The sequence below is a fragment of the Coccinella septempunctata genome, chromosome 7 (assembly GCF_907165205.1).
Source record: "Coccinella septempunctata chromosome 7, icCocSept1.1, whole genome shotgun sequence".
NCBI lineage: Eukaryota > Metazoa > Arthropoda > Insecta > Coleoptera > Coccinellidae > Coccinella > Coccinella septempunctata.
Genome location: NC_058195.1, coordinates 7,125,910 through 7,151,582, shown reverse-complemented (window position 1 = coordinate 7,151,582; position 25,673 = coordinate 7,125,910). Strand labels below are relative to the sequence as shown.

Genomic DNA, 25,673 nt, shown 5'->3' with positions numbered 1-25,673 from the left:
GTTCTGAGCAAAAAACAAATGACAGGACACCTGGCGACAGTTTTTGTAACTAGAAGGTTATACAGGTTTGTTTACAACGTAAATCGGTGATTTTGGTGTTTTAAATCGTATTCGCATTTAAAATTTGTTAGAATCCTTTCATTTATTTACCAGTAATGAGTGGCTGCATTTCCAGTTACTGTTGTAGCGTCCCTACGTGTAAATCTTGGGGACAACGACCTTCGTGTAAGGGTATTAGTTTTCATAATTTTCCACAAGAGAATGAACGAAAAGTACTGGTGAGAACCAGATCAGGTTCGGAAGTATATATGGACAGACGACAAGCTTGGATCTATATTCTAAAAGTTAAGAAAACTTTGTCCAAGCATATGAAAGTTTGTTCGCTCCATTTCACTAAAGAAGACTTTTTTAAAAATCGTAAGTTTATCATAAATCTTACGACTTTTACTAATGAAGTTTTTCATTCTGAATATCATTTTCAGATAAGCCTGGTAAGAGATTTTTGAAACGAAATGTTATTCCGTCTCAAAATCTACCTGGAATATTTGTAGGCCAAGAAGCTAGGGATGAACAAAATATGACACCAACAAACAGGTAATATTATTCTATGTAAAATAATAAAGAGTTCTCTTGTCTCTGCCTTCATCTATGATCAGCGTCATGTTCTGTGATCTAATTTTTCAAAACAAACAAAGCTGTCAAAACAGAAACAAACATCAACATCTCAGTTATCTGTGATTATTACTTCCAAATAAATCATTTGAAACTGAAAAAAGATGAAAATAACCAAGAAAAGAAAGTATGCAGATGCAAATCCTATTAAAGTCGAAGTTAAAGAAGAAAATACTGGTGGAAATGATTACTTAATGGCAAAAGGCCGTTTGAATAGCGTTTTAAAACAGTTGACAGAACAAAGTGATTCTGATCAGAGTTCTTCTGATGATAACTCCTATCGTAAAAGGTATGAAATGTCGTTTTAGCGAATATCAGGAAGATGAATTCCTGAAGAATATATCTTTTTTCAAATTCTAACTATTTTAGTTTCAGAAAACGGAAAGATAACCCTCCAACTCCTTACCATCATACATATGTTATGAAATTATTTGATCGAAGTGTAGATTTGGCTCAGTTTGAAGAAGACACTCCCTTGTATCCTATATGTAGGGCTTGGATGAAGAACCAACCTAGAAACCCCCAGGCTGTTGTGAAGTATGTGTTGAATAAGCGGTGTGAAGTTGGCTGACAATTTCTAGCTGACAGAATCCCGAAGATACCCGAAGCGGCGACGGCCGCCAGTGGCGTACCCCTACTATTATTTTCGCCGAAAAATCGCTTCTGCATTACGAAATGAGATTAGTAGTGGAAATAATATAAATATTTGATGTTTGGCATATATAAATTTGATAATTCGAACAATTCGTTGGAAAAATGAATTTGTTCGATATAATTTTTCGATCAATTGAACTGAAATCGTCTAGGCGCGAAGTTTAATCTATATAACTTCTATGTTTTTATCAGTTTCAAGATGAGATTTTCACTCAGATGATGGTCAACTATTCAGGATTCATAATCCGTAAAAAACTTTACTTGCACCCCTTGCAAACTACCCTTTTTCGACCCTTTTCCGTATAAAACACCGAATTCGCGATATAAAGCGGCGCAGTCAGCTGACCATAACTTCTATGTTTTTATCAGTTTCAAGATGAGATTTTCACTCAGATGATGGTCAACTATTCAGGATTCATAATCCGTAAAAAACTTTACTTGCACCCCTTGCAAACTACCCTTTTTCGACCCTTTTCCGTATAAAACACCGAATTTGCGCTAGGAAGCGCTCAGTCAGCTGACCATAACTTCTATTTTTTTATCAGTTTCAAGATGAGATTTTCACTCAGATGATGGTCAACTATTCAGGATTCATAATCTGTAAAAAACTTTACTTGCACCCCTTGCAAACTACCCTTTTTCGACCCTTTTCCGTATAAAACACCGAATTCGCGATATAAAGCGGCGCAGTCAGCTGACCATAACTTCTATGTTTTTATCAGTTTCAAGATGAGATTTTCACTCAGATGATGGACAACTATTCAGGATTCATAATCCGTAAAAAACTTTACTTGCACCCCTTGCAAACTACCCTTTTTCGACCCTTTTCCGTATAAAACACCGAATTCGCGATATAAAGCGGCGCAGTCAGCTGACCATAACTTCTATGTTTTTATCAGTTTCAAGATGAGATTTTCACTCAGATGATGGTCAACTATTCAGGATTCATAATTCGTAAAAAACTTTTCTTGCACCCCTTGCAAACTACCCTTTTTCGACCCTTTTCCGTATAAAACACCGAATTCGCGCTAGGAAGCGCGCAGTCAGCTGACCATAACTTCTATGTTTTTATCAGCTTCAAGATGAGATTTTCACTCAGATGATGGTCAACTATTCAGGATTCATAATCCGTAAAAAACTTTACTTGCACCCCTTGCAAACTACCCTTTTTCGACCCTTTTCCGTATAAAACACCGAATTTGCGCTAGGAAGCGCTCAGTCAGCTGACCATAACTTCTATTTTTTTATCAGTTTCAAGATGAGATTTTCACTCAGATGATGGTCAACTATTCAGGATTCATAATCTGTAAAAAACTTTACTTGCACCCCTTGCAAACTACCCTTTTTCGACCCTTTTCCGTATAAAACACCGAATTTGCGCTAGGAAGCGCTCAGTCAGCTGACCATAAATTCTATTTTTTTATCAGTTTCAAGATGAGATTTTCACTCAGATGATGGTCAACTATTCAGGATTCATAATCTGTAAAAAACTTCACTTGCACCCCTTGCAAACTACCCTTTTTCGACCCTTTTCCGTATAAAACACCGAATTTGCGCTAGGAAGCGCTCAGTCAGCTGACCATAACTTCTATGTTTTTATCAGTTTCAAGATGAGATTTTCACTCAGATGATGGTCAACTATTCAGGATTCATAATCTGTAAAAAACTTTACTTGCACCCCTTTCAAACTACCCTTTTTCGACCCTTTTCCGTATAAAACACCGAATTCGCGATATAAAGCGGCGCAGTCAGCTGACCATAACTTCTATGTTTTTATCAGTTTCAAGATGAGATTTTCACTCAGATGATGGTCAACTATTCAGGATTCATAATCCGTAAAAAACTTTACTTGCACCCCTTGCAAACTACCCTTTTTCGACCCTTTTCCGTATAAAACACCGAATTTGCGCTAGGAAGCGCTCAGTCAGCTGACCATAACTTCTATTTTTTTATCAGTTTCAAGATGAGATTTTCACTCAGATGATGGTCAACTATTCAGGATTCATAATCTGTAAAAAACTTTACTTGCACCCCTTGCAAACTACCCTTTTTCGACCCTTTTCCGTATAAAACACCGAATTCGCGATATAAAGCGCGCAGTCAGCTGACCATAACTTCTATGTTTTTATCAGTTTCAAGATGAGATTTTCACTCAGATGATGGTCAACTATTCAGGATTCATAATCCGTAAAAAACTTTACTTGCACCCCTTGCAAACTACCCTTTTTCGACCCTTTTCCGTATAAAACACCGAATTCGCGATATAAAGCGGCGCAGTCAGCTGACCATAACTTCTATGTTTTTATCAGTTTCAAGATGAGATTTTCACTCAGATGATGGTCAACTATTCAGGATTCATAATCCGTAAAAAACTTTACTTGCACCCCTTGCAAACTACCCTTTTTCGACCCTTTTCCGTATAAAACACCGAATTTGCGCTAGGAAGCGCTCAGTCAGCTGACCATAACTTCTATTTTTTTATCAGTTTCAAGATGAGATTTTCACTCAGATGATGGTCAACTATTCAGGATTCATAATCTGTAAAAAACTTTACTTGCACCCCTTGCAAACTACCCTTTTTCGACCCTTTTCCGTATAAAACACCGAATTTGCGCTAGGAAGCGCTCAGTCAGCTGACCATAACTTCTATTTTTTTATCAGTTTCAAGATGAGATTTTCACTCAGATGATGATCAACTATTCAGGATTCATAATCTGTAAAAAACTTTACTTGCACCCCTTGCAAACTACCCTTTTTCGACCCTTTTCCGTATAAAACACCGAATTTGCGCTAGGAAGCGCTCAGTCAGCTGACCATAAATTCTATTTTTTTATCAGTTTCAAGATGAGATTTTCACTCAGATGATGGTCAACTATTCAGGATTCATAATCTGTAAAAAACTTCACTTGCACCCCTTGCAAACTACCCTTTTTCGACCCTTTTCCGTATAAAACACCGAATTTGCGCTAGGAAGCGCTCAGTCAGCTGACCATAACTTCTATTTTTTTATCAGTTTCAAGATGAGATTTTCACTCAGATGATGGTCAACTATTCAGGATTCATAATCTGTAAAAAACTTTACTTGCACCCCTTGCAAACTACCCTTTTTCGACCCTTTTCCGTATAAAACACCGAATTTGCGCTAGGAAGCGCTCAGTCAGCTGACCTTAACTTCTATTTTTTTATCAGTTTCAAGATGAGATTTTCACTCAGATGATGGTCAACTATTCAGGATTCATAATCCGTAAAAAACTTTACTTGCACCCCTTTCAAACTACCCTTTTTCGACCCTTTTCCGTATAAAACACCGAATTCGCGATATAAAGCGGCGCAGTCAGCTGACCATAACTTCTATGTTTTTATCAGTTTCAAGATGAGATTTTCACTCAGATGATGGTCAACTATTCAGGATTCATAATCTGTAAAAAACTTTACTTGCACCCCTTTCAAACTACCCTTTTTCGACCCTTTTCTGTATAAAACACCGAATTCGCGATATAAAGCGGCGCAGTTAGCTGACCATAACTTCTATGTTTTTATCAGTTTCAAGATGAGATTTTCACTCAGATGATGGTCAACTATTCAGGATTCATAATCTGTAAAAAACTTTACTTGCACCCCTTGCAAACTACCCTTTTTCGACCCTTTTCCGTATAAAACACCGAATTTGCGCTAGGAAGCGCTCAGTCAGCTGACCATAACATCTATTTTTTTATCAGTTTCAAGATGAGATTTTCACTCAGATGATGGTCAACTATTCACGATTCATAATCCGTAAAAAACTTTACTTGCACCCCTTTCAAACTACCCTTTTTCGACCCTTTTCCGTATAAAACACCGAATTCGCGATATAAAGCGGCGCAGTCAGCTGACCATAACTTCTATGTTTTTATCAGTTTCAAGATGAGATTTTCACTCAGATGATGGTCAACTATTCAGGATTCATAATCCGTAAAAAACTTTACTTGCACCTCTTGCAAACTACCCTTTTTCGACCCTTTTCCGTATAAAACACCGAATTTGCGCTAGGAAGCGCTCAGTCAGCTGACCATAACTTCTATGTTTTTATCAGTTTCAAGATGAGATTTTCACTCAGATGATGGTCAACTATTCAGGATTCATAATCTGTAAAAAACTTTACTTGCACCCCTTGCAAACTACCCTTTTTCGACCCTTTTCCGTATAAAACACCGAATTCGCGCTAGGAAGCGCGCAGTCAGCTGACCATAACTTCTATGTTTTTATCAGTTTCAAGATGAGATTTTCACTCAGATGATGGTCAACTATTCAGGATTCATAATCCGTAAAAAACTTTACTTGCACCCCTTGCAAACTACCCTTTTTCGACCCTTTTCCGTATAAAACACCGAATTCGCGCTAGGAAGCGCGCAGTCAGCTGACCATAACTTCTATGTTTTTATCAGTTTCAAGATGAGATTTTCACTCAGATGATGGTCAACTATTCAGGATTCATAATCTGTAAAAAACTTTACTTGCACCCCTTGCAAACTACCCTTTTTCGACCCTTTTCCGTATAAAACACCGAATTTGCGCTAGGAAGCGCTCAGTCAGCTGACCATAACATCTATTTATTTTTTTATCAGTTTCAAGATGAGATTTTCACTCAGATGATGGTCAACTATTCAGGATTCATAATCTGTAAAAAACTTTACTTGCACCCCTTTCAAACTACCCTTTTTCGACCCTTTTCCGTATAAAACACCGAATTCGCGATATAAAGCGGCGCAGTCAGCTGACCATAACTTCTATGTTTTTATCAGTTTCAAGATGAGATTTTCACTCAGATGATGGTCAACTATTCAGGATTCATAATCCGTAAAAAACTTTACTTGCACCCCTTGCAAACTACCCTTTTTCGACCCTTTTCCGTATAAAACACCGAATTCGCGCTAGGAAGCGCGCAGTCAGCTGACCATAACTTCTATGTTTTTATCAGTTTCAAGATGAGATTTTCACTCAGATGATGGTCAACTATTCAGGATTCATAATCTGTAAAAAACTTTACTTGCACCCCTTGCAAACTACCCTTTTTCGACCCTTTTCCGTATAAAACACCGAATTCGCGCTAGGAAGCGCGCAGTCAGCTGACCATAACTTCTATGTTTTTATCAGTTTCAAGATGAGATTTTCACTCAGATGATGGTCAACTATTCAGGATTCATAATCCGTAAAAAACTTTACTTGCACCCCTTTCAAACTACCCTTTTTCGACCCTTTTCCGCATAAAACACCGAATTCGCGATATAAAGCGGCGCAGTCAGCTGACCATAACATCTATTTATTTTTTTATCAGTTTCAAGATGAGATTTTCACTCAGATGATGGTCAACTATTCAGGATTCATAATCTGTAAAAAACTTTACTTGCACCCCTTGCAAACTACCCTTTTTCGACCCTTTTCCGTATAAAACACCGAATTCGCGATATAAAGCGGCGCAGTCAGCTGACCATAACTTCTATGTTTTTATCAGTTTCAAGATGAGATTTTCACTCAGATGATGGTCAACTATTCAGGATTCATAATCCGTAAAAAACTTTACTTGCACCCCTTGCACACTACCCTTTTTCCACCCTTTTCCGTATAAAACACCGAATTTGCGTTAGGAAGCGGCGCAGTCAGCTGACCATAACTTCTATGTTTTTATCAGTTTCAAGATGAGATTTTCACTCAGATGATGGTCAACTATTCAGGATTCATAATCTGTAAAAAACTTTACTTGCACCCCTTGCAAACTACCCTTTTTCGACCCTTTTCCGTATAAAACACCGAATTTGCGCTAGGAAGCGCTCAGTCAGCTGACCATAACTTCTATTTTTTTATCAGTTTCAAGATGAGATTTTCACTCAGATGATGGTCAACTATTCAGGATTCATAATCTGTAAAAAACTTTACTTGCACCCCTTGCAAACTACCCTTTTTCGACCCTTTTCCGTATAAAACACCGAATTCGCGCTAGGAAGCGCGCAGTCAGCTGACCATAACTTCTATGTTTTTATCAGTTTCAAGATGAGATTTTCACTCAGATGATGGTCAACTATTCAGGATTCATAATCCGTAAAAAACTTTACTTGCACCCCTTTCAAACTACCCTTTTTCGACCCTTTTCCGCATAAAACACCGAATTCGCGATATAAAGCGGCGCAGTCAGCTGACCATAACATCTATTTTTTTATCAGTTTCAAGATGAGATTTTCACTCAGATGATGGTCAACTATTCAGGATTCATAATCTGTAAAAAACTTTACTTGCACCCCTTTCAAACTACCCTTTTTCGACCCTTTTCCGTATAAAACACCGAATTCGCGATATAAAGCGGCGCAGTCAGCTGACCATAACTTCTATGTTTTTATCAGTTTCAAGATGAGATTTTCACTCAGATGATGGTCAACTATTCAGGATTCATAATCCGTAAAAAACTTTACTTGCACCCCTTGCAAACTACCCTTTTTCGACCCTTTTCCGTATAAAACACCGAATTCGCGCTAGGAAGCGCGCAGTCAGCTGACCATAACTTCTATGTTTTTATCAGTTTCAAGATGAGATTTTCACTCAGATGATGGTCAACTATTCAGGATTCATAATCTGTAAAAAACTTTACTTGCACCCCTTGCAAACTACCCTTTTTCGACCCTTTTCCGTATAAAACACCGAATTTGCGCTAGGAAGCGCTCAGTCAGCTGACCATAACATCTATTTTTTTATCAGTTTCAAGATGAGATTTTCACTCAGATGATGGTCAACTATTCAGGATTCATAATCTGTAAAAAACTTTACTTGCACCCCTTGCAAACTACCCTTTTTCGACCCTTTTCCGTATAAAACACCGAATTTGCGCTAGGAAGCGCTCAGTCAGCTGACCATAACTTCTATTTTTTTATCAGTTTCAAGATGAGATTTTCACTCAGATGATGGTCAACTATTCAGGATTCATAATCCGTAAAAAACTTTACTTGCACCCCTTGCAGACTACCCTTTTTCGACCCATTTCCGTATAAAACTCTGATATATACAGATTCGATAATAAAATTGGTGCGTTATTAATTAATTAATTAATTTATATTACAATATCTCTAGATGACCACCTGCGAATTAGGAAGTTCAAAACACGTGTGCGCCTTCTTTCTATTGGATAGAAAGGGGCAATCTTGACATATCTGATTTACGACATAATGCGCTTGCTTTGAAGATGCCGCTGTTAGCCGTTTGGAATTGGAAGAAAGCTTGTCGTTTTCATGAGGATGGGTAAAAGATAAGAAAAAAGGAATACAAAAGAGTGGGCCATATATCTACTAACAACGCCTGCGTCAGTATCATACAGTAAAATATATGCAGTAAAACGTTTGAAAATTTTAAATTATAAACTCCACAGATATAGAGATATATGAAAATCTTCAACAGTCTCAATTCTTATAAACACGATGTACTATTGTAAAGGGTTATTTATGAGTAGAATGCGGCATCTTTGATCGTTTTCCATCTGACGGTATTCCCCTTGTTTCTGGTTGAAAAACATTTCATTCGGTACTTTGAGAATATATGTGAATTGCTTGGCGACCAAGCGTAAAAAGCCGCGTTTTCGATTTCACTTTAATAATTAATAATGTTCTTCTTTTCGATTTTGAAGAAAAAAAAAATTTTGTATTAAAAATTGGTATCGTTAAAGAACTGTTTTGCTGCCCCCAGAATGTTTTCCGGTCCTGACGGCGGCCCTGTCTAAAATCATTGAAGATTTTAAAATATTTCTTCACGAAATGATGCGAAGATATCATTTCGAAAACGAGAAATACAATACAAAAATACTCTCTTCATTCTTTCAAGAAATTTGGGCTTTCTAACAACGACGAACATATAAAATTGGGAGTTCATTTTTCGACTCGTTTTCAATTACGCCGAACAATTCTTTGCTCTAAAGTTTTACGTTGAATGGCAAACAAACTTCTTGAATGTATTCTCCGTGATCTATTTGCCTTTTTATCAAATCTATTATATCATCTTCATTTCTGTCCTTGTATGCAATCGCTTCGGATTTAATTTTCCTCACAGTTATGCATCCGATTTGATAGACTCCAAGTTCACTGATTTTATTGGAGATTTTTTTGATTCAAAAATAGTTTTCCTTTTATACTCCAAAGTTTCTTAACAAAATTCTCTCTTTTGCATCTCTCTCTACTCTACTCCTCTGACACACGAAATTATTGGCTAAAATTAAACGAAAAATGAATTTGTAATTCTCTAAATGAGGATAATGAATTATTTGCAACCATAATTGTTTCCTTCGCATATTTTTTTTTATTAATCTCAATAATTACTAACAATCAGAATAATATTCTATAAGTTAATGTGTTAACAAGTAGTCAAGTGACTTGAATAGAGCGGGGAGATTATCTCCAGTGAGAGAATCTCATTATTCCATTAAATCAGCTGGCCAATGTCTCTTCAATCTTCTTGATAAGGTGTTTGCCAGTAAGGGTTGGAGTAAAATATTTGAGTAGTTTTCCATTCTTGCGTGGTGATGTTTGCTTCTATGCTTGATGACTTCTTCAACGTATGGTATATTTAGGTCTTCATGTAAAGTCTGGTTGGACACATACCATGGGGCGTTGGCCATCATGCGAAGTATTTTCGATTGCGTTCTTTGGATCAGAGCTATGCTGGATTTGCTTGCGCATCCCCAGATTTCTATCCCGTATGTCCATATTGGGGTGATGATAGTTTTATACAACAATATTTTGTTTGTAAGTGGTAACTTGGATTTTCTTCCGATGAGCCAATTAATTTCCCTGACTTTCAGGTCAATTTGTTTTCTTTTTTTGATAATATGTTCCCTCCAGGTTAGTCTAGTGTCTAGATGAAAGCCTAGGTATTTTGCTGATGTAGCTTGTGGAATTATTATGTTGTTCAATTTGATTGGAGGACAATGTTGCTTTCTCAGTGTAAAGTCTACTTGTTTTGATTTGGTTTCATTTATTTTTATTTTCCACTTTTTCATCCAGATTTGTAATTTGTCTAGGTGTTCTTGTACTAGTTTAGTCGCTGTTGCTGGGTCTTCATGTGCTGCCATTATTGTTGTGTCGTCAGCAAATGTTCCTGTTGTAGTGTGAGCTGTTATTGGTAGATCCGAGGTATAAAGTAGGTAAAGGAACGGGCCCAGCACGCTTCCTTGTGGGACTCCAGCTTGAATGGGACAATAATCTGATACTTCATGCCCTACTCTAGTTCTAAACTGTCTGTTTGTAAGGTATGAATTCAGTATATTGAAGAATTTTAGAGGAAGAATATTTCTTATCTTGAATAGGAGTCCTGAATGCCATACTTTATCGAACGCTTGACTCACATCCAGAAGTACAGTATAGCTTCTTTTCAAACGCTTGGTTTATGGTTTGCGTTATACGATGCGTTTGTTGAACAGTTGAGTGACCTTGTCTGAATCCGAATTGATGTGAAGGAATCCAATGATCTATGGGAATTTCGGCGTTTATTCTCTGAAGTAATAATCTTTCCAATATTTTCGAGATTATTGGCAGAAGGCTTATGGGTCGATATGATGTCACTTCGTGTGGATTCTTGCCCGGTTTCAGTATCATGAGTACTTCTGATGTTTTCAGTGATCTGGGCCAGTGCCCGAGTCTCAATATAGCATTAAAGATGTAGGTTACCATGACAATCCCTTTTCTAGGCAGTTCTTTGATCATCTTTGCAGTTATTCCATCAATACCTGGTGCCTTTTTAAGGTTCAGATGAGTGATTTCTTTGTATACTTCTTTAGGTGTTAAGAACTTTATATTTTGAGTTTCTGTAGGGATGTAAGAAATATTTTCCTCAACAATTTCATCAATGACCTGGTCATTTGGTTAAAATACCTCTGTCAGGTAATGTGCAAACAATTTCGCCTTTTCTTTTTCGCTTCTAGCCCATCTAGCATTGGTTTCAGTTGAGTTTTTCACTGGAACATTTTGTTCTGTTGGCTTTACCTTGGATTTTATAGGTCTCCATATTGAGTTGTCGTATCGGTTCAATCCGGTGATATATATATTGAATGATTCTTCCTTCAATTCTCTTAGCCTATTTTTAAGTTTATTGCTTATATTATTGAATGCTGTTTTGCCTGCAGGAGCATGTGTGTTTTGCCATCTAGATCTTATTTTGCGTTTTTCAGCAATGAGCTTTTTAATTTCTAATGGTATTGGTTCTGGTTTGTTGTCATTGCAACTTCTTGGAGTACTTTGGATGGCTGCATCCTTAAGAATAGTTGTAAATGAATCAAGTGCTTCTTCGATTTCTTTTTTTTCCTTCAGTCTCAAGGAAAGAGAGACCCGCTCATGAATTAATTTGCGGTATTCAACCCAGTTGGTTTTACGATTATGTAGTTTTGGTGGAGACTTTTTATTGATTATCAAGGTGCTCAGTGACGCTATTACTGGAGTATGATCTGATGATAAGTCATAGCTTGAACATACATCCATATATGATGAAGCTATTCCATTTGTTATAAAAAAATCTAGTAGATCAGGGGTTTTATTCGGATCACTGGGCCAGTATGTAGGACTTTCAGTAGACAAGAAGGAGTAGTTTTTTTCATGCAACAATTTGGCCAGCTCTCGTCCCTTGGTGGTGGTTAATCGTGAGCCCCAGAGAGTATTCTTACTGTTAAAATCTCCTCCGACAAAGAATTTTGTGCCTAATGTGGTAAAGAAATCTCTATAGTGGTTAATTTTCAGATTGTGTTTAGGGGGACAATAGACAGCTGATATTGTCAATTCATAGGAGAACATTCTTACTTTGACCGAAGTAGCTTGAAGGTGATCAACTTTGTATTCTGGCATTACATAGTGGCTTATTGTGTTTTTAATTAGAATTGCTGTTCCGCCGTGTGCTGTGTTGTCTGGGTGGTTGGTAGAGTAGGTGATGTAATTTGGTATGTTGAAGTATGACCTATCAGTGAAATGTGACTCACTTATGAGGAGGATGTCGATAAAGTTGTGTTGTAAAAAAGTTTCAACTTCATTCTTGTGTTGCAAGAGTCCGTTGGCATTCCATTGAGCTATTCTAATTAGTTTAATGAATTTTGTTGATCAGCGTTGAGAGCATGCTCAAGATCATGCTATTTTGTTGCATTAATTGCTGAAACATGCCTTTAAATTCTGTTTAAAAGGTACTTAGTATTGTTGAACTGTTTTCTTCATTTTGTGTTGTAGTTTTGTTATTTTTGCGTAGAGCTTCAGCGTAATTCATTTTCTGCGGCTGTTGTGTTGGTAATTGATTATCCATATGTTTGTTGTTGAATGATGTTTTTTGTATGTTCAACCTATTATTATCGTTGTCAGGTTTCTTGACTAGGTCATGATAAAATTGACACCCTCTATAGTTCGCTGGATGCGGACCATTACATAATACACATTTTGCTGGGGTATTGTTGCTTTTTTTGCAATGTGCCGTATTGTGCTCCCCACCACACTTCACACATGCATATGGCCTATTGCAATAGGTTTTAGTATGACCATATTGTTGACATCTCATGCACTGAATTAGTCCTTTCACTTTTTTTGGTGGTTCGATTGTCACTAACCTGTTCTGTATGCCATGTATCTTGTAAATTTCTTTGTTGTTCAGGGCTGGTTCAAGATCAACGAAAAATAAATTCAGAGGTTCTTTTGTTATCCTACTTTTTCCATTGTGAATATTTCTTACTGTGTGTCCTTCTTTGGAGAGTTCCAGCTTGATATCCTCAACATTTGTTGTGTAATGGACATTTTTTATAACAACTCTGAATGCTCTTTCCTGCTTTGGTTGATACGTGTGGTGTATTATATTATTATTCCTCATGTGGTGAATAAGTTTTCTATAACCTTCAACAGTTAGACAATTCACTTTCACAGTATTGTCAGCTAGGGTTTTTGTGGTGAATTGATCCATTTGAAGGATTTCACTCATGATGGAGATCATCTCATTGTAATTATTAACTCCGTAAACAAAAATGGGCGGAGGGCGAGGATCCTTGGTGATTGGTTTATCTGCTTTATTACTCTCTTCTTTATCTTCATTCAGACTGCTGAATCTATTATGTGTTGGGATTTCATAATTTTTTGAATTATTAATTTTCCTTTTCTTCGTTGTACGTCCTATACTTTGCCAACTTTGTTGATTTTTGTTTGTTTGATTTATTTCACTAGCGCTGAATCCAACGAATTCTTCCTCACTTGTTGAGGACATTCTGTAGTCACTAGATGAATGTGTACCTTCCTGTATATCCATATTTATTTCAGTTGACGGGGTATTTACGGCATCTGGTGTCAAATTCATATTTTTATTTTATCTCACGCTATCAGTGGTTATCAGATCCATCCACCATCTGGACTGATAAGGAATCACTTTATTTCTCGATTTCAATTGAATTCTGGTCAACAAATTAGCGGAAATATTTAAATTGTCGAAAATATATTTCCTTCTCTGGAGCGATTTTCGAATTTTACTTAGTAATAGCTCGATCAATCCGGGTTTTTATGCCCGGAGTCGGTGGCTGATTACTAATAACACTTTTTTTTTGCGTAGGTATAGGATTTTATCAGCGGCTGTTGTTTACGCGACGGCTGCCTGATGTGAACTTTTTTCCTTCGCATATGGCCTAGATTTTAACGCAGCCTATTTTCCTATACATACTTGGTATATCTGACTACTACGCTGCCAACATTATTGACATATCGGTTTATACGATTTTTTTAATGATAGGGATAAAATAATTTGTCTAGCTTATTAGCCACGAAAACTATCTCAGATTTATTTGCATTAGCGAAGACCTTTGAATTTTTTTTTTACGCCATTAGTTAGTACCAAAATTTTCACCAGTCTATTCCCTTGTTCCATCATTAGAAATTTTTGAATTATTCACAATCTACAGGATGGGCAAAATTCGTTGTTTACTGAGGGGATCTAGAGATCTAGTAGCAGCTAGAAGAAACGGATGACACATTCTCGAGATCTTTTTTCATAACTCATCCAAATCTGAAAACAGAACCGGCCTATCTATTCTAGATTTTGAGTTATGAACAAAAATTGGGATTTTGTCGATTTAGTAAAGTTCTCATAACTTCTTTGTGTTTGAAGATACAGATCTGAAACTTGAACCTTCTTAGTCACTTTTATACGTAGACTCTACTGACAGTACCTTTTTTCCCATTCAAAAATGACAAATTCATTGAAAGTTTGCATTTAAAAAAACGAAAGATCGCCTAATGTTTCGAAATGAAAAGATATTTGGTGCTTGTCAGTGGATTCTGCTTAAAAAAGGGCCTGTAAATGGTTCAAGTTTCAGATCAAAAAAGTTATGAAAACTTTTCGAAATCGTCAAAATTTAATTTTTTGCTAATAACTGAAAAACGGTTTTCACCGTTCTTTGTTTCTCTGAAAAAGAGCTCGAGAATGAGTCATCCGTTATCTTCTAGCTGCCATAGTTTTCGAGTGTCCCTCAGTAGACAAAGAATTTTGCCCACCCTGTATATGGTTTTACCCATCCTCATGAAAACGACAAGCTTTCTTCCAATTCCAAACAGCTCACAGCGGCATCTTCAGAGCAAGCGCATTATGTCGTAAATCAGATATGTCAAGATTGCCCCTTTCTATCCAATAGAAAGAAGGCGCACACGTGTTTTGAACTTCCTAATTCGCAGGTGGTCATCTAGAGATATTGTAATATAAATTAATTAATTAATTAATAACGCACCAATTTTATTATCGAATCTGTATATATCAGAGTTTTATACGGAAATGGGTCGAAAAAGGGTAGTCTGCAAGGGGTGCAAGTAAAGTTTTTTACGGATTATGAATCCTGAATAGTCAACCTTCTTCTGAGTGAAAATCTCATCTTGAAAGTGATAAAAACATAGAAGTTATGGTCAGCTGACTGCGCGCTTCCTAGCGCAAATTCGGTGTTTTATACGGAAAAGGGTCGAAAAAGGGTAGTTTGCAAGGGGTGCAAGTAAAGTTTTTTACGGATTATGAATCCTGAATAGTTGACCATCATCTGAGTGAAAATCTCATCTTGAAACTGATAAAAACATAGAAGTTATGGTCAGCTGACTGCGCGCTTCCTAGCGCGATTTCGGTGTTTTATACGGAAAAGGGTCGAAAAAGGGTAGTTTGCAAGGGGTGCAAGTAAAGTTTTTTACGGATTATGAATCCTGAATAGTTGACCATCATCTGAGTGAAAATCTCATCTTGAAACTGATAAAAAGATAGAAGTTATGGTCAGCTGACTGCGCCGCTTTATATCGCGAATTCGGTGTTTTATACGGAAAAGGGTCGAAAAAGGGTAGTCTCCAAGGGGTGCAAGTAAAGTTTTTTACGGATTATGAATCCTGAATAGTTGACCATCATCTGAGTGAAAATCTCATCTTGAAACTGATAAAAAGATAGAAGTTATGGTCAGCTGACTGCGCCGCTTTATATCGCGAATTCGGTGTTTTATACGGAAAAGGGTCGAAAAAGGGTAGTCTCCAAGGGGTGCAAGTAAAGTTTTTTACGGATTATGAATCCCGAATAGTTGACCATCATCTGAGTGAAAATCTCATCTTGAAACTGATAAAAACATAGAAGTTATGGTCAGCTGACTGCGCCGCTTCCTAGCGCAAATTCGGTGTTTTATACGGAAAAGGGTGGAAAAAGGGTAGTCTCCAAGGGGTGCAAGTAAAGTTTTTTACGGATTATGAATCCTGAATAGTTGACCATCATCTGAGTGAAAATCTCATCTTGAAACTGATAAAAAGATAGAAGTTATGGTCAGCTGACTGCGCCGCTTTATATCGCGAATTCGGTGTTTTATACGGAAAAGGGTCGAAAAAGGGTAGTCTCCAAGGGGTGCAAGTAAAGTTTTTTACGGATTATGAATCCTGAATAGTTGACCATCATCCGATTGAAAATCTCATCTTGAAACTGATAAAAACATAGAAGTTATGTTCAGCTGACTGCGCCGCTTCCTAGCGCAAATTCGGTGTCTTATACGGAAAAGGGTCGAAAAAGGGTAGTGTGCAAGGGGTGCAAGTAAAGTTTTTTACGGATTATGAATCCTGAATAGTTGACCATCATCTGAGTGAAAATCTCATCTTGAAACTGATAAAAACATAGAAGTTATGGTCAGCTGACTGCGCCGCTTTATATCGCGAATTCGGTGTTTTATACGGAAAAGGGTCGAAAAAGGGTAGTTTGAAAGGGGTGCAAGTAAAGTTTTTTACGGATTATGAATCCTGAATAGTTGACCATCATCCGATTGAAAATCTCATCTTGAAACTGATAAAAACATAGAAGTTATGTTCAGCTGACTGCGCCGCTTCCTAGCGCAAATTCGGTGTCTTATACGGAAAAGGGTCGAAAAAGGGTAGTGTGCAAGGGGTGCAAGTAAAGTTTTTTACGGATTATGAATCCTGAATAGTTGACCATCATCTGAGTGAAAATCTCATCTTGAAACTGATAAAAAAATAGAAGTTATGGTCAGCTGACTGCGTCGCTTTATATCGCGAATTCGGTGTTTTATACGGAAAAGGGTCGAAAAAGGGTAGTGTGCAAGGGGTGCAAGTAAAGTTTTTTACGGATTATGAATCCCGAATAGTTGACCATCATCTGAGTGAAAATCTCATCTTGAAACTGATAAAAACATAGAAGTTATGGTCAGCTGACTGCGCCGCTTCCTAGCGCAAATTCGGTGTTTTATACGGAAAAGGGTGGAAAAAGGGTAGTGTGCAAGGGGTGCAAGTAAAGTTTTTTACGGATTATGAATCCTGAATAGTTGACCATCGTCTGAGTGAAAATCTCATCTTGAAACTGATAAAAAGATAGAAGTTATGGTCAGCTGACTGCGCCGCTTTATATCGCGAATTCGGTGTTTTATACGGAAAAGGGTCGAAAAAGGGTAGTCTCCAAGGGGTGCAAGTAAAGTTTTTTACGGATTATGAATCCCGAATAGTTGACCATCATCTGAGTGAAAATCTCATCTTGAAACTGATAAAAAGATAGAAGTTATGGTCAGCTGACTGCGCGCTTCCTAGCGCGATTTCGGTGTTTTATACGGAAAAGGGTCGAAAAAGGGTAGTTTGCAAGGGGTGCAAGTAAAGTTTTTTACGGATTATGAATCCTGAATAGTTGACCATCATCTGAGTGAAAATCTCATCTTGAAACTGATAAAAACATAGAAGTTATGGTCAGCTGACTGCGCGCTTTATATCGCGAATTCGGTGTTTTATACGGAAAAGGGTCGAAAAAGGGTAGTTTGCAAGGGGTGCAAGTAAAGTTTTTTACAGATTATGAATCCTGAATAGTTGACCATCATCTGAGTGAAAATCTCATCTTGAAACTGATAAAAAAATAGAAGTTATGGTCAGCTGACTGAGCGCTTCCTAGCGCAAATTCGGTGTTTTATACGGAAAAGGGTCGAAAAAGGGTAGTTTGCAAGGGGTGCAAGTAAAGTTTTTTACGGATTATGAATCCTGAATAGTTGACCATCATCTGAGTGAAAATCTCATCTTGAAACTGATAAAAACATAGAAGTTATGGTCAGCTGACTGCGCCGCTTTATATCGCGAATTCGGTGTTTTATACGGAAAAGGGTCGAAAAAGGGTAGTTTGCAAGGGGTGCAAGTAAAGTTTTTTACGGATTATGAATCCTGAATAGTTGACCATCATCTGAGTGAAAATCTCATCTTGAAACTGATAAAAACATCGAAGTTATGGTCAGCTGACTGCGCGCTTTATATCGCGAATTCGGTGTTTTATACGGAAAAGGGTCGAAAAAGGGTAGTTTGCAAGGGGTGCAAGTAAAGTTTTTTACAGATTATGAATCCTGAATAGTTGACCATCATCTGAGTGAAAATCTCATCTTGAAACTGATAAAAAAATAGAAGTTATGGTCAGCTGACTGAGCGCTTCCTAGCGCAAATTCGGTGTTTTATACAGAAAAGGGTCGAAAAAGGGTAGTTTGCAAGGGGTGCAAGTAAAGTTTTTTACAGATTATGAATCCTGAATAGTTGACCATCATCTGAGTGAAAATCTCATCTTGAAACTGATAAAAAAAATAGAAGTTATGGTCAGCTGACTGAGCGCTTCCTAGCGCAAATTCGGTGTTTTATACGGAAAAGGGTCGAAAAAGGGTAGTCTCCAAGGGGTGCAAGTAAAGTTTTTTACGGATTATGAATCCCGAATAGTTGACCATCATCTGAGTGAAAATCTCATCTTGAAACTGATAAAAAGATAGAAGTTATGGTCAGCTGACTGCGCCGCTTCCTAACGCAAATTCGGTGTTTTATACGGAAAAGGGTGGAAAAAGGGTAGTGTGCAAGGGGTGCAAGTAAAGTTTTTTACGGATTATGAATCCTGAATAGTTGACCATCATCTGAGTGAAAATCTCATCTTGAAACTGATAAAAAAATAGAAGTTATGGTCAGCTGACTGCGTCGCTTTATATCGCGAATTCGGTGTTTTATACGGAAAAGGGTCGAAAAAGGGTAGTCTCCAAGGGGTGCAAGTAAAGTTTTTTACGGATTATGAATCCCGAATAGTTGACCATCATCTGAGTGAAAATCTCATCTTGAAACTGATAAAAAGATAGAAGTTATGGTCAGCTGACTGCGCCGCTTTATATCGCGAATTCGGTGTTTTATACGGAAAAGGGTCGAAAAAGGGTAGTGTGCAAGGGGTGCAAGTAAAGTTTTTTACGGACTATGAATCCTGAATAGTTGACCATCATCTGAGTGAAAATCTCATCTTGAAACTGATAAAAAGATAGAAGTTATGGTCAGCTGACTGCGCCGCTTCCTAGCGCAAATTCGGTGTTTTATACGGAAAAGGGTGGAAAAAGGGTAGTCTCCAAGGGGTGCAAGTAAAGTTTTTTACGGATTATGAATCCCGAATAGTTGACCATCATCTGAGTGAAAATCTCATCTTGAAACTGATAAAAAGATAGAAGTTATGGTCAGCTGACTGCGCCGCTTTATATCGCGAATTCGGTGTTTTATACGGAAAAGGGTCGAAAAAGGGTAGTCTCCAAGGGGTGCAAGTAAAGTTTTTTACGGATTATGAATCCCGAATAGTTGACCATCATCTGAGTGAAAATCTCATCTTGAAACTGATAAAAAGATAGAAGTTATGGTCAGCTGACTGCGCCGCTTCCTAACGCAAATTCGGTGTTTTATACGGAAAAGGGTGGAAAAAGGGTAGTGTGCAAGGGGTGCAAGTAAAGTTTTTTACGGATTATGAATCCTGAATAGTTGACCATCATCTGAGTGAAAATCTCATCTTGAAACTGATAAAAAAATAGAAGTTATGGTCAGCTGACTGCGTCGCTTTATATCGCGAATTCGGTGTTTTATACGGAAAAGGGTCGAAAAAGGGTAGTCTCCAAGGGGTGCAAGTAAAGTTTTTTACGGATTATGAATCCTGAATAGTTGACCATCATCCGATTGAAAATCTCATCTTGAAACTGATAAAAACATAGAAGTTATGTTCAGCTGACTGCGCCGCTTCCTAGCGCAAATTCGGTGTCTTATACGGAAAAGGGTCGAAAAAGGGTAGTGTGCAAGGGGTGCAAGTAAAGTTTTTTACGGATTATGAATCCTGAATAGTTGACCATCATCTGAGTGAAAATCTCATCTTGAAACTTATAAAAAAATAGAAGTTATGGTCAGCTGACTGCGTCGCTTTATATCGCGAATTCGGTGTTTTATACGGAAAAGGGTCGAAAAAGGGTAGTGTGCAAGGGGTGCAAGTAAAGTTTTTTACGGATTATGAATCCCGAATAGTTGACCATCATCTGAGTGAAAATCTCATCTTGAAACTGATAAAAACATAGAAGTTATGGTCAGCTGACTGCGCCGCTTCCTAGCGCAAATTCGGTGTTTTATACGGAAAAGGGTGGAAAAAGGGTAGTGTGCAAGGGGTGCAAGTAAAGTTTTTTACGGATTATGAATCCTGAATAGTTGACCATCGTCTGAGTGAAAATCTCATCTTGAAACTGATAAAAAGATAGAAGTTATGGTCAGCTGACTGCGCCGCTTTATATCGCGAATTCGGTGTTTTATACGGAAAAGGGTCGAAAAAGGGTAGTCTCCAAGGGGTGCAAGTAAAGTTTTTTACGGATTATGAATCCTGAATAGTTGACCATCATCTGAGTGAAAATCTCATCTTGAAACTGATAAAAAGATAGAAGTTATGGTCAGCTGACTGCGCCGCTTTATATCGCGAATTCGGTGTTTTATACGGAAAAGGGTCGAAAAAGGGTAGTCTCCAAGGGGTGCAAGTAAAGTTTTTTACGGATTATGAATCCTGAATAGTTGACCATCATCTGAGTGAAAATCTCATCTTGAAACTGATAAAAACATAGAAGTTATATAGATTAAACTTCGCGCCTAGACGATTTCAGTTCAATTGATCGAAAAAATATATCGAACAAATTCATTTTTCCAACGAATTGTTCGAATTATCAAATTTATATATGCCAAACATCAAATATTTATATTATTTCCACTACTAATCTCATTTCGTAATGCAGAAGCGATTTTTCGGCGAAAATAATAGTAGGGGTACGCCACTGGCGGCCGTCGCCGCTTCGGGTATCTTCGGGATTCTGTCAGCTAGAAATTGTCAGCCAACTTCACACCGCTTGTTGAATATTCCTATTATTAGTTACCATTCTTGTTATTTTTTGTGCTTTATTTTACACATCAAAGAAGCTGAATTGACACAATGTTTTTTACCAGACGTAGAGTATCGTCTCCTGAACCAGAACATCAGTCTTGGAATGGAAATTTTTCAGATATTAACAGATTACCTCCTCCTTCTGAAGAATTTCAAAAGAGAATTCCATCTCCTTTACCTTGTCAAGAACAAAATAAGGATGATATAAATTTGGATTATGTATGTTGACAGATTCCAATAAATGTACTCTATTTGTTGAAAAATTTAAATTTTTAGAATGAGGCACCACCAGTTCCGCAGTATATTCTCATAAAAGATCATCTTCAACGATGGGCTAAAGTAAGGAAACATTGGAATGAAACCGCTGCAAAAAATGAAAGCCGCTATGCTGTTAGTACTCAGATTCTGAAAACTATATATAATAGGTTAGTATATGTTCTTTTGATTTTCCAAACAGTGTGTAAATTCCTGTTCTTTTCAGAGCACGAGAAGAAATGGAGATTTGAGTAGTTATAGCGGAGGATCAATTGATTGTACTCCTTTGAATTAAAGAAACACGAATATTTATTTTTTCTGTTATAGAAGATTCAAACTTTTATTTTATAATTCTCAGAAGTTAACATTTATATTCTGTTTTTCCTCCTTTTGGAATCTATCGATATTTTTCGTTGATGAAAATGATGTACATCGAGGAAATAAAAATATTCAGAACCTACCTTGCATTTTATTTCAACGTAAATGAATTAAAATTGTATACAAATCTGATGCTTAAATCAATAATTAATTCAAAAACATTAAATAAGAGTGCAACATTTCATTCTGATATAAATATATTCAAGGTAAGTCCCACAAGTTTTAAATCACAAATTAAATAATGATAAAATTAAAATATTTCATAGATTAACTAGAATTCTCTGTAAAAAGGTCAGGGATTTTCAATGGGTTTCATTTGGAATAAATGCTTCTGAAAGGAAGAAAACTTTGGCAAACATCAGAAAGGACCTAAATTGGGAAGCCTATTCACCACAAATTAAATTGTAATTGGCAATCAACACTTTCTGTACTTAATACTCGATTTTTAAAATAATAAAACTATTTTTCTGTGAGAGACAGTTGCAGAATTTCCTCAAGCAATTTTTCTTCCCTCAGCCGTTGTTCTTCCAATTCCATCTGCTCCTGTCTGCTCAGTAAAAGTGCCCTTTGGAGGTCGTCAGTTTCTGGTGAAACATTCCCTTCAGAATCGTTAGGTTCGGAATTGGGACTTTGGCAGAGGAATAAGCTAGCTTGGATAGCTCTAAAAATAAAGCGATTGTTGGTTTCTAGCGTCAACTACTCAAAAAAAGACTTGTATGACTAAACACTAGCACAGAGAATAATAATGTAGAAAAACATGTCCCTGAGAAAATTCAGAAGGTTGGTAGATTGAACTGTCGGTAAAGAAAGTTTACGATTCACCTACAGGGAAAATCTTTCATACAATTCCAATATCTCACCTTTGAAGCTGTCTTTCCTCCTGCCCAATGAAATTGTTTGGAGTGGTGGGTCTCGAAGGTTTCTGAGCTTTTAGAGCTTCCCATATATCAACCTAAAACGATATGTGTAATAAAACCCTGAAATCTCAATGAAAAGCGTATACCTCTTCTTTTTCTGTACCAGCGTCAATCAAACTTTGCTGTATAGCAAATTGTAAGAGGTCATCTTCCTCTTCCATGCTGAACTGTCTTCTTGCATCAAGGCCAGCTGGATAACAGACATTTATGAAACACATAACACAACTAAAAAAACTTAGGGGGAAATACAAGTGGTAATATGTTTCTTTAGAAAATTCATATTGTGTTTTCAAAATAAGTTTTTTGACACAATTTGAGATTTTCTGTGTTATGTGCATAACATTTATGGTTTTGTCACAGAACAAATACTAAAGTGTCAAAGTGTTCTGTAACGAAACCATAAATGTGAGAAAAAAACCAGAAAAAACAAATAATGTCAAAACCCTTCTTGAAAGCATAGATTAAATGAATCTATGATTGAAAGAAGAAAAAATTCTTGGATTTGATAGCGAGTAAAATTTCGTGGAAATGATTAGGGAAACTGAATGGCACAACCAGAATTGAAAAAAAGTGTTTTGTTCATTCAACTAAAAAAATAAAATAAAAAGAATTAAATCAAAAACACGTAGTACGAGAACAAAATGAAATTATAGGAAACAAAAAAAAAAATTATAAATTACCATTACCAAGCTGGATGTAATCTGGGGGGCATTCGAACAGGGTTTCATCAAGAACACAAGAAAGTCCCTGATCATCCTCCAAACGAGTCACTTTGGGAATCGGTGAATCTAAGCCAAATATATTTCCAAAAGTGATCCTAGCGTTCAATACATGAAAGATTGGAATCTCTAAAAATGAAAAACCATTTTTGAGGAAGAAACACGCAACTCCTGGAACGCAAATTTCTCACCTATCTTCACCGGAAAACCAGCTGGTAACTGTAACTGAATAAAATCTTTCAATTTGGCGAAATGTGGGCTCGATATCGACATCAAATCGACAATTGGCAGTATCTGCTCTGGCAGCGAAAGCGGATATTCCTCACTGAGCCAAAGCGTTGCCTTAAATTTTTGCACTTTCATGTTACATTCTTTGGGACGACCTATATCTCTTCCTTTCATGTCTATTTCGGGGTCGAAATATTCTTCAGGGGTGATGTTACAAGGGTTGGTTGAATTCACTACAATCTCCTGAAAGAAATCCATCAACTCAACATCGACTGGCGGCACAAACGCTTACATTTGTGGGGACAGTGAGGGTATTGTTTTCTTCGATTTCCGCTATTCCCAGAAAGCTCTGCAAGGGGGTCTTGTTGCTTTTACACCTTGCTTTGTCACTTTCTGTCAAATGTTCTGTCCTGGTTTTAGTCACTAGTTCTACATTAGTGGCTCCGAACACCTTACAAAAGAAACCGTTCACTCCTTCCGATTTATCGGATCGCCAACCCCACATACCAGCTTTATTCCTGAAAATATGACGACTCTCAACAAAAACATGATAAAATCGGGTATAGTTCCAAACCTTTCAAAGCTAATTTTTTCTGTATCGATATAAGTGGTCGCTATAGGTGTTGTTAATCTCTGCGATACAGCATCCTGGTTACCTAGAAGAACCTCTGCAGCTTCTTCCTGAATCTGCATTTCCTCACAATAAACCTGACGTAAGTCGTGATCAATTTCTAACATTGTAGCACCATCACCTACAGAAATCATGAAATACAGTTTTACCACATTCCTTGGTGAGTACAAAATTTAAATAAATCTAGCCTTCGATTTTTTTGTGCCCAAAATTTTTTATTTTTAATCACAATCCTGGATCATGAATGAACAAAAAAACACATGTGTATTTCACAAATACCTATTTTCTCATAATTGATTTGCGAATTTTTTTAAAAATAAGCATCTAGCAAGCGGAAAATCTACCAATGTTCTTTTAATTTACCAGTTCCCTTATAGATGTAACTCATTTTTCCACGAACGGCAGGGCATATTTGAAGATCTAGGTAAGTAGTTCAACCATTCAATTTAAAAAAAACAAATGAAAATAATGAACTTACTTCTGCCTTGGAAAATATAACTCCTATTTCCTCTTTGCCAACTAGTAGTGTCGAATCCTAAAAGAGTTGTATCTATTCTAACGTTGGACCCTTTTTTATATACCTTGTATGTATCACTGGGGCACATTCTTGACAGAAGAGGTACTGAAATTAGAGGAAAAATAATTTTTGGGAACACTACTGATGAGCATTTTTACCCCAACTCGTAAATTCCCATTTCATTTCAACATAAAAATCTGGTGCTTCCTTTAATCTTTCTAAAAGCATTGGGATGCCTTCCATTCTCATAGTGTGTCTCTGTAAATTTCTCCTTTCTAGTACTAATTGTAACAATTCTGGATCACCAGTAGCTGTTGCTTCCTGTAGAACTGAAAGATAGAAGAGAAATCATCCAAGGTTTATTGAGAAATTGCAATGGATACATTCTAAGATAAATCCACCAAGGATTATTAAAAAGCTGTGGTATTATCCAATAAATATTCATTCTAGTAACTCCTCCTTTCCATAAATTGATTAGCGCTTACCACTAAATTTGTAGGGCTTTATACTAATATATGTGTGGACTGTGAATATGGACTTAATTGGATCAACAGATGAAAACCTACCTGTCCACCCTTCTGAATTTTCCACATTTACATTGGCTTCATTGTTCAACAATATTCTCACTGATTCCAAATGGCCTAAAGTAACAGCAAGCATAAGTGGAGTCCTTCCCCTTGCATCTTTCTTTTCCTTATCATGCTAAAAACATTCTCTCAAGAAACGAACCTTTTAACAAAGGAATATATTTTTCTTACTTGATTTTTCTTCAGTTCCTCAGATAAATTCTCAAATTCGTTTTGCCAAACTAGCCAATGAAGTGGATATTCTAACTTAATTTTTTCTAATGTAACCATCGTAGTTACTGTTTATTTCGGTTTTCCAGGAATTTTGAATTCACTTATCCATATTTATTTTGTCAGAACTCATAAGAAAGAAAGTTGTAAACAGCGACTAGCAAAAGCAACTGATCTAACACCCACAGAAAAATAACCAAACTGCGGTGT

General features: G+C 37.0%; 2 protein-coding genes across 5 annotated transcripts; one reads left to right on the top strand and one right to left on the bottom strand.

The window, feature by feature from the left end:
• The first annotated feature begins 69 nt into the window (after positions 1-69).
• Positions 70-21,736, top strand: LOC123318033 (protein lin-37 homolog). Of its 3 annotated transcripts, XM_044904702.1 has the most exons (6): positions 70-417; positions 483-594; positions 1,042-1,209; positions 21,084-21,240; positions 21,298-21,446; positions 21,503-21,736. In XM_044904702.1, exons 1-6 carry the CDS (start codon positions 156-158, stop codon positions 21,525-21,527), a joined length of 873 nt encoding a protein of 290 aa, XP_044760637.1. In that variant the 5' UTR covers positions 70-155; the 3' UTR covers positions 21,528-21,736. The 3 variants fall into 3 exon arrangements, with proteins under 3 accessions (XP_044760637.1, XP_044760638.1, XP_044760639.1); XM_044904703.1 differs by lacking the exons at positions 70-417; positions 483-594 and adding an exon at positions 682-961; XM_044904704.1 differs by lacking the exons at positions 70-417; positions 483-594 and adding an exon at positions 684-961 and having other exon boundaries at positions 1,048-1,209.
• A 97-nt stretch (positions 21,737-21,833) lies between these two features.
• LOC123318031 (ankyrin repeat domain-containing protein 13D) lies at positions 21,834-25,669 on the bottom strand. 2 transcript variants are annotated; one of them, XM_044904697.1, is made up of 11 exons: positions 25,425-25,669; positions 25,233-25,368; positions 24,825-24,995; positions 24,628-24,771; positions 24,093-24,270; positions 23,811-24,036; positions 23,482-23,761; positions 23,252-23,419; positions 22,658-22,761; positions 22,515-22,606; positions 21,834-22,315 (listed from the first exon to the last, which is right to left on the bottom strand). In XM_044904697.1, exons 1-11 carry the CDS (start codon positions 25,521-25,523, stop codon positions 22,114-22,116), a joined length of 1,800 nt encoding a protein of 599 aa, XP_044760632.1. In that variant the 5' UTR covers positions 25,524-25,669; the 3' UTR covers positions 21,834-22,113. The 2 variants fall into 2 exon arrangements, with proteins under 2 accessions (XP_044760632.1, XP_044760633.1); XM_044904698.1 differs by having other exon boundaries at positions 23,258-23,419.
• Between the last annotated feature and the right edge of the window lie 4 nt (positions 25,670-25,673).